This window comes from Falco punctatus, assembly GCF_963210335.1.
Source record: "Falco punctatus genome assembly, chromosome: 3".
NCBI lineage: Eukaryota > Metazoa > Chordata > Aves > Falconiformes > Falconidae > Falco > Falco punctatus.
In genome coordinates this window covers 42880834-42901274 of record NC_137582.1, presented here as the reverse complement: position 1 = coordinate 42901274, position 20441 = coordinate 42880834, and the positions used below count along the sequence as shown (strand labels likewise).

The 20441-nt window shown below is 40.6% G+C and overlaps 1 protein-coding gene across 2 annotated transcripts in view; it reads right to left on the bottom strand.

The window, feature by feature from the left end:
• The window catches only part of ARFGEF1 (ARF guanine nucleotide exchange factor 1), a 96122-nt gene extending 79505 nt beyond the window's left edge, over positions 1 to 16617 (bottom strand). Inside the window, exon 1 of one of the 2 annotated variants that reach the window (XR_013927003.1) lies at positions 15982 to 16617. Coding sequence is in view for 1 of the 2 variants with exons in the window: in XM_080380374.1 (XP_080236500.1) it covers positions 15982 to 16105 (124 nt within the window). In the remaining variant the exon portion in view is untranslated. The remainder of the gene's footprint in view (positions 1 to 15981) is intronic. The other variant, XM_080380374.1, reaches the window with a different exon arrangement.
• Positions 16618 to 20441: the final 3824 nt, after the last annotated feature.

Sequence of the window (20441 nt, the reverse complement as noted above, 5' to 3'; positions counted from 1 at the left end):
TAACAGAGGAACAAGCGACAGGTAACATGAATTTAAGTCACAAAGCTGGTTTATCGATTTTTCCTCAGCACCAATATATTAACAGTATTACAGTTGTAAATATAAATAAAGCACTGTATTTACATGAATTGTGACAGAAACTCAAATAAAGAAAAATGACTATATTTTCACTTATGTACTTGGGTTACTTATGAATCAAATTTTTAAGGCCTAGCCAAATATAAATTGGAAAATCAAGTTGCAGCATATTTTGCAGCAGTTGAGCTCTCCTTATGTTACAGAAGCATTCCGTTCTTCCTACTTGAGATACAACACAGCTTTTTACACCTACATGTAAAGTTTAATTCCAGAATTAGTGTTTCTTCAGTTTATGATGCCATTCCCAAAACACCACTATTTTCATCATTATGACATCAGACAGGGATTTGCATGCAGTAGGTCTAGTCTATTCAGTTAAGAAAACAAATTTCTTTTTCATTTGTAGTTAAACATGTGATTTAATACATAAATAAAAAGATAATTTAGCATAAACATTTTTGAACTTGTGCACTACCCAGCTCAAATGCTATTTCACCACAGACTGCAGATGTAATCAAACTAAATTTCAAACAACACGAAGGCAACTAATCAAGCTTGACAGATGTTTCATGAAATATGTAAGCAGAGCAGTATCCAAAGATGCAAACAAATACCAAGCATCCCTATTCCAGATTTTTAAATAAAGTTTGTCTAAACTTTGAAAACTGGGGAACAAACCCCAAAATCAAACCTAAAACCATCAGACTGTATTGGACAAAAAGAATGACACATTTTTCTTAAACCCTCGATATCTAGTCTGTATTTTGCTTCCATGAGTGGCCAACAGCATACACTTAATTAAATCCAGATTATAAAAACAGGGCAAGAATGCTGCAATAGCCTTCTCCTACCAGCATCCACCCACCTGTGGTTTACTTTTTAAACCATTTAAACTTTTGGAATCAATGTAATTACAAGCTGCAGGTAAGAATATTTTTTTTCCTTTACTTAAAATAAGCTGGGTTCTTTACAGGATCTCCAGATCTGCATTACAAGAAATTACAATCAACTACTCTCTCTCCAAATCTATGCCACTTGTGACCTTACAAACTTCCTTTACATCCACCCTCATTTTTCTTCCCCTCTAGGATGCAAGAGGCATAGTCTGCTTGATCTCTTCTGGAAGACACTCCATACTTTCAATCATCATTGTTGACTTCCAATGCATCATTTCCAAGTCCATCATCTCTTCGGGAGGCAGCAGAGAGCAGAAGTACACAAGGAATACAAGAAGTACACATGGTATCTTTATAAAGTGCTGTAACAGCTTCATTTTTTTCTCTATTGTTTTCATGTTTGTCTTTTTGACAAAGGAATCAATATTTTGATGGAATCATTCACAGAAACTCAAATTCTTCCCCCTACCCCAACGGATAAAAGTCTTAGAGCCCATGTTTGTGCATACACAATTTAGACCAGTTTCCTCCTCCACCCGTATGGATTAATTTGCATTTATCAACACTCAGCTGCTGCCATTTTATCAACAAGTGGGCCAGCACAGCACAAATGCTAGCTTTAACAGGTTGTTTTCACTCTTTTAAATATTTCATTTTGTCAGCTTTTGTCACCTCACCATTCACCCCAGAACACCATGAACCTCTACAGAACTGAAATACTTCTCAGTTGGGAAAGCGGAACATGTTCTCCTTGACAGCTCCACAGTTTCAGGAACCTTGGGGGAACAACCTGGTTGAGGTTTACTGTAAAACTGGATTACCTTATGCATATCTACAGACTCCCTGACTCTGCCTTACATATTTGCAATGGTAAGTTTCCCCTCTGCAAAATTTGTACTGATTCTTTCTCACCACAGCACACATTCATTCTGTTCTCTACCAGCTTTATTCTTTGCTACAGTTCAGACCTGCCAGGCTCAAGTTCTCAAGATTTCTTCATCCCTTATAATCTTGTCACTTTTTTGTTGGTGGTTTGGTGTTTTGTTTGTTTGTTTGTTTTTTTTTAATACAAACAAAAAGACCAATGCTACTTACATTTAGTACTTCCCATTCTTTTGTGAACAATCAATGAAATGTTAATATTACATGCTCCATTAAACAGTTCAGCAATTTTGGATTAGAGGCCCTTCAAAAACTCCTAATCCTAATGAGTTAGGAGGAACTTTGGTTTAAACTTCTTATTGGGAATTTTTTTCCTGACTCATTCCTTGTAGTTCCACTGTAGGAAACTTCCTCAGTTTCCCTATAAAGCAAGGCAAATAATGTATTTTGGTGTCCTTCAACTTCTTTATATTCCCCACATGCTTCTGGGATACCATTATTATTTACAAGCCATACAGATAGAGGTGTGTTTTCTTCTTTACTATTTGTTCATACTGACTTTATCCACACACTTTTCATAAGCTTTTACCGACAGCTGGAATACACTTATTCTGTTAACTAAACTTCATAAGCTTTTACCGACAGCTGGAATACACTTATTCTGTTAACTAAACGTGTGACAAAGAATGACCATGTTAGCCCCAAGCATTCTGCTCCCTTCAAAGTGTCCTCAATCCTGTATTGCTCTTTTTGTAATAAAAGAATATATGCTTTAGTAAGTCTTTTTCATGACTACTTATTAAGCTGAATTTGAGCATTTAACGATGAGAATACTCACTAACTCTGAACAGCTCTTCTGCTGCTACATCTTAAACCAATTCCTATGTAGTGCTCAAGAAGGAGTCAAGAGCTGCTGAATACAACTTAATTGAATGTTACCTGTCAAAGCAGTTGATACATCTACCTAACATGACTAAGCTTCCTGTAAAGTACAGCAAATTAAACATTCATACCTACATAATTAATGCTATTAAATTAAGACTTTTCCACAGATTATCTGTCCTTATTCCTGACCTGTTAAGACAGCATCCTCACTTCAAAACCTGCTGGCCATTTTTAAAGACTTCTGGCATTCATATATACACAAGTATACGTTTGTTTTTGACATAGTTACCTACTGATGAAACTTTCTTGAAACTTCTCTTTTATTTTCTGCTATGTATTACTTGCTCATTTGCTCGGCTGGTGACAACCAAAGAACAAAATAAATGTTTTATTAATGCTTTGTATTTATTCTGGCAAGGACAGGCTGCTGCTGCAGAACAAGACCGTTACTATGTTTCTCAGCCTTGTTTCTGGATCATTTGGCAGCATGAACAAAAGCTACGCATGCACTTCCCACACAGCCCACCTATTCAGTAATACTGTGTCATGTAACACAATCCTTCAAACATTATTTTTTATTGTAAGTTTTTTTTTTTCAGGAGTAAGTACACACACATAGCAATGATGATGCATCCTTATTCCACACTTTTTTAAAGTATAGCCAGCTACTACGAACTGCTACTATATACACTGAAGTCACTCAAGTTTCATAGTTTACTCAAGGTATGAAAAGCAATTACACCTCTGCTTTTTATGTGTATATCGCAACCATTTAAAACAGACCCATGGAATAAAATACATCTTTTATTCTAAGCCAGGCATGTGAGCAGATTCATCTTAAAGCATTTATTTTGGCTGCTAGAACCTATCCAGAGTTAAAACTGATCAAACTATTTATGTAATAACCCTTCCCACATCCTGCGAAAAGGGAACCTTCATGCTTTTTGATTATCATCCTGATGACAGGGCAATCATTTCCTATAAAAATGTCAATGTCTCTAAGAAGGTTCCATATACCTCTTCGTCAAGCAATCAGTTATCATGAATTATCAAAGACTAGACATGATCAAGAACAGTAAGATCTTGTATGGTGTGAAGTTCTAAGAACAGCTAGAATCAAATTAAAAGACCCCTTTGTAATATGGGAAAATTACATTTTATTATTAACTTCCATCTTCCAGCCTTGCTGTAGATATCCAACTGCAATTATTTTTTGTCCTGTTATTAAAGCCCCAATTTCTTCATTAGATTCTGATGTAGGAAGCAGCTCATTCCAAGCTGTTTGAATGAACAACACAAGAGGCAAGAACTTGAGTATTACAGTACTCTGAAAGCTCCAGTATGGCCACCTTCAGTACAGCACTTATGCATTAGATTTTTTAATACAATGAAACCTTTTTCTTCTCCTATCTTTTATTTACATTAAAAAAACCCAACAACCTTTTGAAAGTTCAAACTTCTTAAAATAAGACAACTACTCATATGACAACTACTCTTTCTTTTTGCAGATGCTGATCAAAAAGCCAGTGGAAGACTACTTAAAAAGGTCAACATTACACAATACTGCTAACTTCACCCATATTGCACACTATGTCACAAGGAAGTACTTTTACTATTGCCTACCAAAGCTAGGAAGGACAAGAAAATTAAGGTATTCTGTTCAGTATCTACTGGATCCATAGTTCATAATAAACTATTATGAAAAAGTGTACTGCCACTGACTACACGATTTTTTATACATATATGTATATAAAAAACTTTTTATTTAACAGTAATTACACTTTTAATGCACTGAGATTGTGCCCCTCCTACTTGTTCTTTAAGAGCATTTTAGGACATGTGATTAAATAAAAAGCTACAACAGTCAGTCAAAGAACTTTCAAAATCACCTCCCCTGTCATAAAAGGATACTTCATCTATTTGTTGTTCTCAAAATAATGAGATTTCTTCATATTTCAGAAGCCAGCACATAACTCTGTAGCTATTTCTAGGCAATCTATTTGTGATCAAATGCAAACATCTACCACCAGGTAGTGCCCATCAGGCATCTATTAGATTACATCTAATCTGTGCTATTCAAGGCTTTATTATTATTATTAAGTCACTGGTGTATATATATATTGGGGTGGGTGGGAGGGATGTATATAACTATTTTGGCCATTTCTACCTCTGTGGAGGTAGAAATCTTTTACATAAATTAGGTTTGAATCATCAGTGTATGACTGCCATAGGTACAAGCTGTATATGAAAACAGACCTCTGAAATTACAAATATTAAGTTTTAGAAATACTGGCAATAAATAGTAAAATAATCTGTAACTTTGTTTTAAAAAGTCCTCAAAATTATACTTTATTGTTCTTTTAAAAATAAATTTAAAACCCTTCCTCTCCTTAAAAAAATAAATAATAATAAAAAAATACATTTTAAACCCAGCCCTCCTTGTAGTCCAGTTTCAGACAGCAGCTTTTGGCAGGGGGGAACGGGGATTTTTTGGTTCAGAGTGGGTGGTGCAGGATGTTATTAAAGTGAACTCCTACACAGAAGCATAAAAGAAAATCACCCAAAGGGTAGAGGTAAGAAATATCCTGGTGCAATGCCACCTGTCTCAAGTTCATCACTAAAAGGCCTGGAGAGCAGCCAAGCAACCAGCAGCTTCTGCTTTCATGGGAAAAGGAGTCAATCAAGGAAAGAATGGTCCAAGTGCTGCTTTCCCTTTAATGTAAGAGACAGTGTTAATATCTGAACACAGAATTTTTAGAGTTTTACAATAAAACCTAAGACTCAGGGATGGAGGTCAAACTTAGCTCCTCTTCCCTCTGCATCTAAGACACAAACCTGAAGCTCCTTCAAATATCACTGATCATCACAGTCTATTTTCCCCACAGTGTTAGATACAATTTTAAAGAAGAAAACTATTTCTCTTTAAGGCAAAATTCCTAAGCATTCAAGATCTATTTACATGCATAAATATGCATACATAATCACACAAAATAAAGTGTCATGTCTTAAATCACAAGTGGAAAACACCTAAGTGTCTCATTTCACTTCAAGTGAGGAAAATTTTAATCTTACTTCTCAGGCACTTAGGTAGTCTTTATCCAGATTTCAAACTTCGATGTAAATGCAGCTGTCCTATTCTAGCAACTTTACTTACAGCAGTTATAAAGCTCTGTTTCCATTTCAGGATAATGAAAACGGAAGTTAATTTATTCCTATCCACTTTCCCATACACTGCACAAGATCCAGTATAGCATTCTTGCAGACGTCACAGGCCATTAGCCAAATGAAGCGAGCAGAGTTAAGACTCTGCATTTTCCAGCTTTCCTGAGTTGCAGAAAAAACCTGTGATTTTATGCCAGCTGATGCCCTCTCAGTCCACAGAACAGTACAACCCAGACCTTTATAACACTGTTATAAACTGCAAGGTTGCTTGCCAGGCGTGCACAGGTGTGTTATTTTACACACAACAGAACCACACCTTTGCAAAACACATCTTCATTTGAGCAGGCCTTCCCAGGAGTTTATGCTTATTACTTGCATTAAAAGTACACTGTTTTGTGCAAGTATATCTGTGTTAATCTGCAGCACAGTTTTAAAATTACAATATGATGGGAAGCTACCAAAGAAATAAAACCAGTGCCACACTATTTGTATTTAATTTACAGATTTGAAACATTGTAAGTGTACTTCATACTATTCAACTGGACAGCTGAGCCCTGTAGTATAAAATACTAACGTCTTTAGCAAACCACAACATTTTTATCTCAATCTCTCAATGTCTTCTCCCCAGTTTCTCGCAAACTGCAAAACTGCACATTGCAACATTGAAGCACATTGGTTATTCAAACATTCCTGACACCTGCAATGCAAACTGACACTCAAGCGTTCAACATTTACATCAAGTAAAAATACAAAGTCGTAAAACACCCCTGCATCCAGCACTGACTAAAATCTTGACATGAAATATTTACAAACCTAATTATACTTTTATTTCTAAATGAAAAGAAGGATTAACATTTCAAAACCTGTTAGGATTATTAGAACATGAAGTGCTAAAGACAGTGAATACAGAATTTGTATTATTAATGGATCCTCTTTTTCACACCTATCTCCCTCTATGTTTAAGAGCAGACAGGAAAGAGGGCTTCAATAAACCCATTTATCTCAAGGGTGAGCATTTTCAATTAACTTAAAAAAATCTTAATTGTTTTTCTCACCAAGAAATACATGAAACAAAAAAAACTGGAAAGCACTGGAGAGCAAACTTCACGAATCTGAACAAAAACAAGTATTAAATAGCATAACATCAATGACCACATAATCTCATACCACATTAGCATACACGATAGAGCAACAGAAATGGAGGGGAACATGGATAGCAGAACAGAAGTAAAACATTCTGAACTGAAAAGAACAGTTAAAAAAAAAAAGCCTACAGCAATCATGCTCTAGATGCCTTAATAAAAGACTCACTTGGTTCTGGTAACATTTAGTAAGCTGTTAAGAGTATGTATACATTTCTAAAGTAAAAAGCTGGGATACAAGACAAAAAAATCATGCAAGTGTGACAAAACAGCTAGTTAGATAATACAATTAGAATTAAACCTGTTTAGCAGAAAAAATAAATAATACTAGAACAAAGAACAAGAACAGCGTACCTGCAAAACACAGAATCTGAGCCAGTGAAACAGGTAGTCGTGCGAGTTTATCAAAGTAGACAGGGTCTACTGTCCACTACTTTGGTGAAGTGTAAATCTGTTTTTCAGGGTTGCTTTGTCTTTTTATTTTAAAGTCTACCTGAGATGCTACTGAAAAATTGTTCTTTGTTCAAGCTCAAAAAAAAAAAAAAAATAAATCACAGCATGAAAGAACAAAAAAAAGATTAAAACAACTGTGCAGAAAGATACTTTGGGGATCTAACCAAATGTTGCAAGCAAATGCATTATGTAATGCATTACTGCTTTGGGATCCTTCACCAGCACATGTACATTAGACCAAAGCTTAGAGAAAGTAGCCCCTTCAGAGAATAAACACCATCAGAATGCAGCAACGATCACTCAGTTCAGGAAGTTTTGGTGATTTATCATTCCTAAAGTGCGCAGGTGAGCAGGATGGAAGAAGTGAAATTCCATCTCAAAATGAAAGCACTATTTGTGATTTTTGGGTTTCGCACAAACTTCCACAACACACTAAGTACACAGGCTTCTTGGTATAATGTTTAAAAGGATAATCATAGTTTCACTTACAATTCCCATAAAATCAAGTGTGATTTTTTCATTAAAGAGAAAGGAGTTTCCAAAACATAATCATCCTTTTTGCAGTTTAAGAGGAAGCATCCAGTGTTACTGCCTTTTACAGACTCCTGAAAAGCACAGCCAGATGTAAAGACATCTCTGAAACAATTTTTGCTTGTATTAAACCACATTTTTGGAAAAGAATGAGTGATTTGCAACATCAGAGAATAAAACCAGCCCACAGGTTTTCCTACCTGTGTTTAAACAGAAGCAACAGACTTAATTTTGATTCTTGCACAATTTTTATCCTCTAATTCATATGGCTCTTCAAGCATGTCTCACCAATAATAAAACCCATGCACTGCTGAAACCAGGGGTAACACTACTCTAAAAGTTGTATCAGGTACAGAGTTAGTATAAGCCCTACATTCACTATCCAAGCTTCAAAGCTGCTCTTAACTACAGCATCATACCAAGAGCTCAGACTCCTCAAGACTTCAAGTTATTTTAAGAGCTCTTGCTTCCAACTAAAACCTGATCACCTGCTAATACATTCACACTGAAAACAAAAATGTAAAACTTCAAATTAAAATCAACAAACAAAATCAAACCCAGAAACCACTGAAGAAACAAACCCAAGCAAAATTTCCAACACCAAGAAGAATGCCTAAAAGCTAAGACCATGGATACAGTAGAAAAAAGCAAAGCAGCAACATGAAAAATGGGGGGGCTAGCTAGCCCCAAAATCTGTCAATATTCATCAATTCAAATGTAATTTTATCTAGCCTCTTCCTACCAGTTTGGCAGTTTTTACTCCTCATCGTGTAAAATCAACATCCGAAGAACACAGGGGTTACAGAAGACTAAAATGTAGGGGAAATGCCTTATAATCTATCCCCAAAGCTTAAACTTGGTAGAGGGCTTGCTTTTTTTTTTTAAACCTTTCCCAAATCCTCACTGACTGGCATTTTTGTTCTCACTCACATCATGTATCAGCTACTACACTACCCTGCCTATGATCAACATCAGGCCCATACACCAATAATTTCCTAGGTCATCCTATTCATCCTTTTAACAATGTTGGCACAGCAGCAGATGTCTTCCAGTCCTTTAGAATTTTCATCATGTCCTAAGATTGATTAGAAATCAATAACGGAACTCTGCCATGTATTTAATAATCTTGGGACTTGACCGGCCTATTCTTAGCAGCAATTATACATTTATACTCAAAATGGGAAGTATCACATAACAAGCATCATCTACTTTATCCCTCAAAACAGGTATTTTTTTTAGCACTCCCCTACATTTCATTAAGATATCTATAAAATATATAGGCTAAGGTCTTTTTTGGGGGGTTTTGAGGGCTTGTTTTTTTCTTAAAATTAAGTTCTGACACTAGGTGTTTTTCAAAGAAACAAAACACACCAGCTAACATTTGTTCAATTGTCCTTGTACGATATTCTTTTTCTATAAAATCCCACAGAAGTATTTTACGTTTTCCCTGGTTTTTTGAGACTTTTTGTACTTAGGTGATTTTTCTTAAAGGTTTGGTTTTGGTTTGCCTAACAGTAACTTCTGACTTATTTTACTATTTACTCATGGGAAAGGACATGGTAATAAGAGCCAACTATGCACAGATCACTTCTTGGTCTGTATCTATCTGACTAGTACAGCTAAATCACATATTTTTGGCTTTCAGACACACACACACGAGTTCTGCCTCCTCTACCAGACAAAAAATATCAAGCTTCTTACCCAATTCTGTCTGTTTCCTTGATACCTCCCTCCTTCCTCAAAACCTGCAGAGTGGTGTTTCCCAAGTCACTTCAGCCTCTGAGGCTCCACTGACAGTAGCTGTCTTTCCCAGATGAAAATATTTTCTCTGAGCAAACCACCAATTTACACATCATACAGGAAAGCTCTCTGGCTTGATTCACAAAACACGAAACTCCCTTCCACCTGCCTATTCAAGTCTACCACTGGCTGTTGCAGAATTGGGTAAAAGTCATGCACAAGTTTGCTGGTCCTGCTTCCCCAACTCCTAGGGCAGCATTTGTTTACTTTGAAGTACTAACTAATCAGCAACTTGATAAAAATATCAACACCAATGAAAAAGCCAAAACTGACAGGCAGGTGCCCCAAAAGAAGATCAAGCTTCCTCATCTAGCTCTGCGAGTTCATGATTTCAGCTAGGAGTTTCACCAAGAACAGGGAAAAGAGACTAACACACCACTGGCTGATGCTTCCCTCCCTGTAAACACCCATGTAACAATCCTCCCTGACAACTAAACAAGTTAGCATATTGAACAAAATATTATCAAAATACTAGCTCAATACCAATTATACTCTGAAGGACTCCCAAAAAGGTCTGGAATGTACATCCAACCTCAAAAGCCAAGCTAATTTTTTTCCGAATTCTATATGAAGAAAACACACAAGAACAGATACTGTTGTCATCCTGAAAAGAATGGATGCAAGAACCAAGAGAAGAGAGGAAAAGATCACAGGAATAATATATGGAAAGTCAGTACAGAAAAAAGGTCAACTAGAACAAAACCATTAAAGATATTTCATTCTAAGGAATAGATGCACTCTGGTCACAAGGCAACAACTTTTCATTTTAAGCTTCAACATTCCAGTTCGTGCTCTAAAATATGCAGCAGAACAGATGTATTTAAAAGCTGCCCTTTGTCACAAAGACGTGCTGAATTCTTTCAAGATAAGATTTTAAGAACTACTGAAAATCAATGTTAAAATTTTCAAAACATCAAAGGTTTTAACTGAGGATGTATTTCAGGACTAAGTCAACATTCCACCTAAAATAAAATACCATTTTTTTCCTTCCAAGACAAAAAGCAGTATTTGATACTCATTCTCCATTAACATTTTTCCAACCCAAATACAATCTTGTTTTCTACAGAATTTTTTTTATGTGCACCCTGCCAACTATCCCCTTCTTCAAGGGAGATTAAAGCTTGTCAGCATTGCCATTCTACACAGACAAGAACTAATTATATTTAAAATATTAAAAATTCCCACTATACACAACTTCTCTTAAATTAGCCCCATAAATTAGACATAAACAGCACTTTACACCTGAAATTAAGAAGGTAACCTGGAAAACAGTTTATGAAGCCAACCAAACCTTACTGTTACCAAGCCAAGTTTTAGATCTTTGCAGAAATAGATGAGATCTTAACCACACTGAAGCTCTGCTAGTTAAAAGCCCAAGCTTAGCAAGCCAAGCAAGAGGAGGGAAGGGCAGCTGCAACTTTTAGGGACTTTTTTAAAAAAATATACATCTTGGTTTGTACTTGCAAAAAATCTCCATTTATTCTGCTTGCTTACTTCAAAAGAAGTGTTTCAGAAGAACAATTACAACCAGAAAGTAAATTCTGTATGGACAATGGTAACTTGTATATTGTGAAAATAAATACCTCTAGCACATGCAGACAACAGATGATAATACAATACCAATGTCTTTGTATTCAACATAGAAAAGACTCCAAAAACTCTGGGCTTTGGCTTCTAAAAAGGGACAACTAATTTTGATGAAAGATGGAAGGCAGTCTACTGAGAACATATTTATCCAAAATATAAACAGAAATTTCACTCGTTCAACACCTCCAGTAAAATTAATTCCAGAGGAGCAACAACAGTCTTCAAAATGCATTTTCAACTGTTCATGCTAGCATGCATTTCTGTATTGACTGTTAACCTGTCTTTGATAATAGAACGTGGTTATCTATATATGCAAAGGACACGAGAAAATGAAACTAGGAAGGGTGAAATGAGAGAAATAGAAAAATTTATGCAGGCAGGACTTTCCCAGGCCATTTACAAATCTGGCAGGTAAGGACACAGATAAATCCTCCCACCTCTGGGGTGAACTCTACTCTGAATGTTACCTGTTTTCAGAAAAACTAAGATTCAGTGCTTAATTATATCCTGCTGCTTCATCATCCTACACGTACATTTAACAGCAGCACAAACTTGAATGGAGCTGTTACTTTCACACCACACAAAACCTACATCATCCAGCAGGATCTTTATGTGACAGACAATCCAAGGAGCACTGAAGAAACTTTTAAAACTAATTTTCAGTCCTCTTCAGTTGGTATTTCCAGAATTCCAAGTAGCACATGCACACTTCTCCTTAAAGTACATACTAGGTACATATTCATATCATTTTACGTTATCTGCAGTTTAGAGTTTTACAGAATGGTTGCTTGACTCCTGATGTGCAGCTAAACTAGCAGCCTTTATAAAAAGCAGAGAATTCTGGTTTGTTCAGCTTGGTCCCTCTATAAACCACCTTTCCAGGCAGACAAATCCACATTCCAGATTCTGACACAATGCACTAATAGTTTGTTGTTTTTTTTTTTTTTTGTCTATTAAAAACTACATCCAGTTAAGTATTTTTTCCCCCAAGGCCTTTTATGAACTTATGTTTACTGCAAAGTATCCTAGACTGTAATATGTCTGAAAACCAATACAGAAACAGCTGTGCAGGGAACTGACTAGGAAGGGAACCTCTAAACCTAGTCCTGCTGTCAGCTTGCTGCCTGATACTCTCTGCAAGCAGACCATTTTAAAGATAAAGTCATTCCTCACACAGACTTAAGAGTAGCTGCTATACGAGTAAAGAATACAAAGTTCCAAATTAGCTGTATTTCATTAGGTGACTAAAGAAAGGTTACATTTTTTGCATACAGAAAATGTCTTTCAGAAAGGACAATGTTACATGAAAAAATACATTAAACTTTGAGTAAACTATTCTTTATTAAACCAGACACAACCTGGTGAATCATTAGATACAAGATACGCTGATCAGGCTTAATTTCATCCCTGTTAAACACACAAAAAAAGAACACCTATAATTCAGGTTGTAGTATTTAATTCATATTTTGATTTCTTATCTTCTAATAGCCCAGAAAAACGGTCATACTAGAAGGACCTCATCCTAACACCTGTTCAGAGGTCAGATTGCCACAGTAACGTATACCAGGAACACTGCAGGATTTTTCTCCCTCAGAATTCATAAATCAAAAATAGATTAAGTATAATTCTAATGGAATGCAACAGGAAAGGTATATAGGAAAATATATGGGAATTAAAACTGACAAAGCGATGTTCTTAAAGATTTTTAAAACAGTGCTTGTCAACCTCAATCTAAAAACCAGAGTTTTAATTTGTTTGCCTACTCTACAGGAATACCATACTTCTGGTAATTGCTTGCTTGTTTCTGAAATACTACAATAGCAGCTCATCTTATAAAAAGAATATAAACCAACATAAATACTGGATTTAAGAAAAAAAAAGTTTAAAAAATGAAACAGAGTATGGATTAGTAACAAATACTAGTTAAGAGTATCTGATACATTAATAATAAGCAACATTTTACTACAGTCATGCACTTAGAAAAAGATCCTAACAGCAGAGTTTTGCATTACATCAGATAACTTCAGTGAAGACTAATCAATTAAATATTCAGACTGAAAAAAGTGATCTTGATTTGAGGATGTATAATTACTGCCTTGACTTTTAAAAGCTACCTTTCATTTAACAACCATTTTTTAAAATCCAATACAACTTTCAAGTTAGACTTTGCCAGAGTTAATTCCAAATTGAACTTAACTCAGTTATTATTTTACTGATGTTTTATAATTAATGTTGTTGCTCTCTAAAATAGATCAGTTTCTCAGGAATAAGACATCTGTACTCCTTGCTTAAGGTGGCAAAGGATCCAGTTGAAGAGTGCTCTCCAACAGATGTACAGCTAGATGGAGAGAGCACATGTGCATCCTATTTCCAATTCTTGCTATGTAAATTCGAGCTCACGTAAAGCCAGTTGCCCCCCGTGTAAAGTCAGGAACATATTTACTCTTCTCTGAAAAGCTTTTTATAGTTAGACATGAGCACTACTCTATTCAAGAGTTATATACTGCCACTCTTTAACTATGAGTCTATCACACACAAAACCAGACAATGAACCATACTACATTTACAATCACCAACTACATTTTGTTGTGCCACAACCTAAAGTTTTATTTCAGTAACATTCTATGGTAATGAACATCATATCTGATACTTCATTAAGTCCTCCTATATACATTAGCTAATACACACACCCCTGTATTTCTTCTTGTTTCACTGGCTTTTATACCCATACACCGTATCGTTTTCTTACTTAACCCCCTATCACACAACCAGATCCACAGGAGACAGTTTCCATGAAGCTGTAGCACAGAAATCACTGAGATGTGTGCTTGGGGGTCTCCTTGCACAAATCAGTTTACGAGGTAAAAGATGCAGACTATACAATCTAGAGGACTTGCTTTATAATCTGTGTAACACAATGGAGCCATGCTTGCAGGGATCTCTGTGATGCTTTAAGACAGACCAAGCTACTGAAATGAAGTATAGCAGAAACACAAGATTAATACCAGTGTCTAATTCTATGGATGTTATACAGGCTGGATATAAATTCAGTATAGTAATAAGAAAACATTTCTCTTGTTTTATTTCTGACTTGAATACACAGTCTGAAGTCAACGGAAAGGCCAAAGGGTTATCTGTTTAATTCCATCTACCTAAATCATAAGATTATTATTAATAATTCTAGTGATGACAAATCTAAGAAAAATATCTTTTGAATCAATTTGAGTTATTAAGAAATAAATAGTTGAAATATTGTCATTTCTCCCTCTCCATTTGTCAGGGTCTTTCACAGACAAAGAAAAGAGAAGAACTGTGTGGGCTTTTTAATTGGAAGTATTATAATAGATTAATAGAATGACAAAAAGAAAGCTTGAAATTACTTATGTTCATTTTTTAAACAAGCACGTTTCTGTTTAACATTATCTCCTCAAACAAGTCCGTTTAAACTGACATTATTACTGTTCAAAATCAAGATAATTATGTCCAAAACCAGAAACTGACAAGAATGGGAGAGACATAATCCATTTATGTATTATTTAAATAAAGCAGGTCTTTCTCCGAAGCCTTTCTGTAAATACATCACTGTTTTACCTCACAGGTTCAAACCGTGCCTGTACTCATCATGCCAGAATTTTAAAGCACGAGTTTTCCTTTTATGTTGCCTGTTATTGAACGTGTACGTATGCTTTGTCCTATCCAGTCCTGGTACTTCCCTCACGCTTCTAGACAAGGTGGTGTTGACACAGCTGCTCTACAAACCTAAGACTCCTCTTAAGCCCGGAGCAGGCAAACACTCCCATGTCCTCCGTGGCTGCACCAGCTCTGCCCCCTTCCCCATCAGCTGTTTCTCCACCAGTAACGACACGGCTAAGACTCTCCCCCGCACGTCTCCCGGACCACCCTCTCCAGCCCTCCTCCCTAGAGGCCTGCGTCCCGACTCCGAAGGGCCACCAGCTCCAGACGTGGCCTGGTGTCATTGTCTCTCGCTCCCCACCACCCCCGCTTCCTCCCCCGTCCCTCCTCCCTCGCCGCTGCCTGTCACCTGCTCCCTCCCCACCGGCCGTCTGCTTCCAGGTCAGCTCAGCTCGGCGCCTCCGTCTCTCTGCCTATTCATCCTGCGAGCGGGGAGGAGGAGGAGGAGGAGGAGGCGGAGGAGAGGCCGCCGGGCGCCGCAGCGCCCTCCCCGCCGCTGTCAGCAAGGGGCAGTGCGCGGAGGGGCCGCTCCCGGCGAGGGGCGAAGCTGTCCCTCCGCCCAGGGGCACACACGCTACGACGACAGGCCTCGGCCTCGCTGCGCACCCGCGCAGTTTCACACCACCAGATCCTCCGACTCGATCCCGAAGCCTGTGCCGCGGCTCGGCCGCAGCCCCACCTCCCCCAGCCCTGCTCCTCCGGGCAGCCCGCTCTGCCTCGTCTCCCCGGAGGCCCCGACGCGCCTCTTCGCCCTCCCGTTCCCCCGCAACACAAACACAGCGCAGGCCATGAGGGAAGGGGGCCCCGGGGCGCACCCCGACCCCCGGCTGCCCCGGCACAGCCCCTGCCGGCCGCCCCCTGCCGCGCCTCACCTAGGGCCACCTCGCAGGCTTTGCGCAGCTGGGAGTGATGCGCCTTCTTCACCTCCTTGTCGGCCAGGATCTTCTCCAGGGCCCGGGTCAGGAACATGTTTTTCGTCTTCTTCCCTTCATACATGAGCACGATCGAGGCGGGAGAGGAGGAGGAGGAGGAGGGGTGGGGAGGGGAAGGGAGCGCGGGGCACCGGCCGCTCCCGCCGGGGCAGGGCTGCGAGGGGCCGGGGCGGGCGGTGAGGCCGCGGGGCCGGGCCGAGCCAGGCGCGGGGGAAGGGCTCCCTCAGAGGGAGGGCCGCGGCGGCCCGACGCCCGCTCGGCGGCTCCCCCTGAGGGGAGGCTGGGCTGGGCCCGGGCGGCGGCGACAGCCAACCCCCGCAGCTGAGGGAGGACGAAGCCTTCTCCTTCCTTCTCCTTCCCCTCCGCCCCCGCTGCGTGTGTGCGCGGACAGCGCCCGCGACGCGCTCAGTCCCCGAGCCGCCCCCGGGCCGCACCCGCCTCCATTAGCACCGGCAGCAGTAGCGGCGGCGGCGGCGGCAGCAGCGACGGTGGCGGCAGCAACAACCTGCCCTCGCCATGTTGGAAGGAAACGACGTCAGGGCCGCAACCGCACGGCTGCGGAGCGGGAGGAAGCGGCGACCGTGCCCCGGCCGGGCGGGCGCAGGGAGGCGGGCGGGCCGGCAGGCGGAGGGGGGGCGCTCGCCTTCTGCCCGCCCCGCGGGCGCGCTACAGGTGGAGCGGACCCGCGGGAGGCAGCGGAGAGGGAGGTACGGAGGGGGCTGCTGCCACCTGGGAGTTGGCTGAGGCGGAGGAGGGGCAGGGCTTCCCTTCCGGGCCACCAGCGCCGGGAGGGGGAGGAAGGCTTCCCCCGGGAAGTGCCACCTGTCCCTGCGGGGGGGCTCCGTCGAGGGTAGGGCAAGAGGTTCCCCCGGAGAGAACCTGCCGTGGCTCCTCCGGCCGCGGCCTCCCCTGCCGAGAAGCCCCCGGGGCCTCGCCTCACCGGAGGAGCGAGCGGAGGGCAGCTCCGGCGCCGAGGGAGAAGGCGCCGCGTTCGGGTGCGGGACGTGACCGGCCTTCCCGCGCCCCTTCCCGGCGAGCCGTACCGCCCGGGGGCGCTCCCGCCGACCCCCCGGCTTCGCCCGCGCCGGGCGGCAGCGGCGCTTCGCTGGGGAGCGGCCGCTCGGGCCGGGTGGGCACCACCTGCGTGTGTGCACGGTGCCCTTGCGCTCGGGGGGCCTTGCCGCCTTCATCCTCTGCCTTTAAAGTACTGTCATCCCGTACATCCTCCCCATTGTACGTGCGCTAGGAGTAAAAAGCATAAAAATAAGTAAATAAGTTGCACCTTCATTTATAACTCAACAGTGATTTTTGTGTTTTGTTATTTTATTATTTTTTTTACATTATTTATAAAACGTTTACTGTTTTTTTGCTTGTGTTCTTTGGCGGTTTTTCTCTCCCAGAGTGCTGAGGGGTCATTTTCTCATGCTTGGCTCAGGGTCGTCCTCCCCCCCCCAAAAAACAAAAAAGCTCTGGTTAGCTCTGGCTAACTGGTAAGCAGCAAAAACATCACAGGGCAAGTTTGTGCGCTCAGGCAGTACACCAGTATTTAAAAATAAAATATGGTACTAACTGAAGTCAGGTCTGTTTTAGAAATTTTTTAGCTGATACAAAAAATACTAGTTAAAACTTAAATGTGGAAATGAAAGGGCTGAATTTAGATGTACCTTTCAGGTGGAGTGGGACAAGGCTGTAGCATCAGCATGAGACGGTTGTAGGACCTGGGGGCCGCCTCTGACCTCGGAGGCCAGAGCCACCACACGGGGAGGAGGTTATCCCCAGCTAACTTTTCCTGTCCACTCTTCCTTTGGTCCTTCCAAAATTAATCCTGATCCTTTCTTCATGGAGAATTTGAGAGAGCTTGCCCAGGCTGTCATGCCACCATGCTAAGGCCTTACAGGCAGCCCTGTGTTCTTGACTGAACGGTTTGTTTGATCACCTCTGTTTCTTTGCCTGCAGTGGAAGAGTTGTAGCTGCCGTACAAGTACAGTGATCCCAGCTCCCTAATGAAGAGGCAGCTAATGCTGCCCAGTATTGCTTTAACAAGTTTCCCAAATTAAAAATTATTTATGCCAAAATTACTTGTTGCTTTATAGTTATCTACATTTGGACTTTGTAAGGAATACCCTGGCATGGGGAATTCCGCTAAAGCTATAGGTGAATGCCAGGCCTGATTGTTAGAGCAAAACACTGGGCTGAAATTACTTGATCTGCATCAGGGGCTTTTTCTAGTCACTGTCAGAACCTGCAGGCTATTTTATTACCCAACTGATAAACAATGTGGAAAATATTAAGAGGGCACACCTGATTTTAGCCTTATAACAGCTTTATGAGAGAGTCAGAAGTCACATCACCAAGCACATTGATTCCTGAAAAAAACACACAAGTTTTTTTTTATGACCATATTCAGATTGCATTGGTTTATTCAAAAGACCACATCTTTAGCAGTGCAATTACTAAGCATAATTTAATTATTTCTAGTAATTTATTTAGGGAAAAACCTTTTGCCTGTTGGTTAAATCTCTATTATTTTTTTATACACAGGTGCAATTTCAGAAATTCTGATGTCAAAATGACTTTGGTATTTCAAAGCTGCCTGCTAGTCACCATGGCAAGAGTAAGAATTTCCATGGAGTTCTTGCTGATAGTTTTGCACAAACCACCTGAGTCCAGATTTCCTTAGACAAGTCAGAGCTTGCAAGTGTTATTTAGCAAATGGAGTTTGCTATTGATTTTCACAGTCCATTTGGCAGAAATAAGACTTGCAATATCATGAAGCCAATAGTTACCTCTATGTAAAGAGCACTGCAGTTATCTGTTTTGTCCATATTAATGTCTATTTTCATATGCTGTACACAGGATGATTTTACATGTAAAATATGATTTAGTTGAACAAATAGAACTGCTGCTGAAACATTGAGCTACTGGAGGAAAAAATCTGTCAAAAAGACACTCAGTTCCATGTCTTTCATTCCTGCTCTAATACAAATAGATTAAACTGCTTGGTTTGGGTTGGTTTTTTTTTTCCCTGTGGTTTGAATCTTCAGTTTCTATTTTCAGGTTCAAACAGCTGCTGCTCTGTTCATTCAATTTATAGCTTGGCACAGCTGGTACTATATGTGCTAGTCACAAGGCAGCCCCTGCCTAAACTCTGCAACAATGTAGAGCCTATATGTTACTGGAGGACTGCTTCTGAAATTGCATGGAAAGATCTTACTGTAAATCATTTGTCCAGCAGGTTGACATCCAGTTTCCTTCCAGAAGCTGAGCCAGTGGAATGGATGGAAATCCCAGGGAAACTATGATATAAGCACTGGAGATGAAAAGACAGTCCAGTCTCTCATTTAGAGCTAAGATATGAATGGTGGTCAGTTTGTGTGCTGGGTCCCAGTGCTTTGAATAGAGCCAGTTAGGACAGCTTTATTTACTAAGGAAGCCATGTATTACAACAATGTTTGGTCAATTATCAAGAATTTTATGAACTTTGAGGAAGCATTTTGAGGCAGATTTTGTTACAAGACTACAGAGCATAAGAGCATGTTTAGCTCTTTGCTGATTACTTTAAAAGCTAGGGGGTTATCTCCACTGAGAGGAGAATAAGAATAGTCACAAGAAAGAAGGGGTCAGGATTTAGAATATTTCTATCTTACGTGGGTTTCTAACTGAAGATAGATTCATAGAGTCAGAATACTTTATGTTGGAAAAGATCTGTAAGATCATCAAGTCCAGCTGTTAACGTAATGCTACCAAGTCCATTAGCCATGTCCCTAAGCACCACATCTACACGTTTTTTAATACCTCCAGGGACTCCAGGTGACTCAACCACTTCCCTGGGCAGCCTGTTCCAATGCCTGACAACCCTTTTGGTGAATCACCTTTTTGGTGCTTTTTCCTGACATGCAATCTAAACCTCCCCTGGTGCAACTTGAGGCCATTTCTTCTTGTCCTGTCTCTTGTTACTTGAGAGAAGAGAACAACACCCACCTCACTTACAACCTCCTTTCAGGTAGTATAGAGTGTGATTTATACTACTTTCAGGTAGTATAAAGAGCGCTAAGGTCACCCCTGAGCCTCCTTTTCTCCAGGCTAAACACCCCCAGCTCCCCCAGCCGCTCCTCGTAACACTTGTGCTCCAGCCCCTCCACCAGCTTCGCTGCCCGTCTCTGGACACGCTCCAGCCCCTCAATGTCCCTCCTGCAGTGAGGGGCCCAAACCTGAACACGGCATTCGAGGGGCGGCCTCACCAGTGCCCAGTGCAGGGGGACGGTCACTGCCCTGGTCCTGCTGGCCACACGGTTTCTGACACAAGCCAGGGGGCTGTTGGCCTTCCTGGCCACCTGGGCACACTGCTGGCTCACGTTCAGCCGGCTGTCGACCAGCACCCCCAGGGCCTTTTCCTCTGG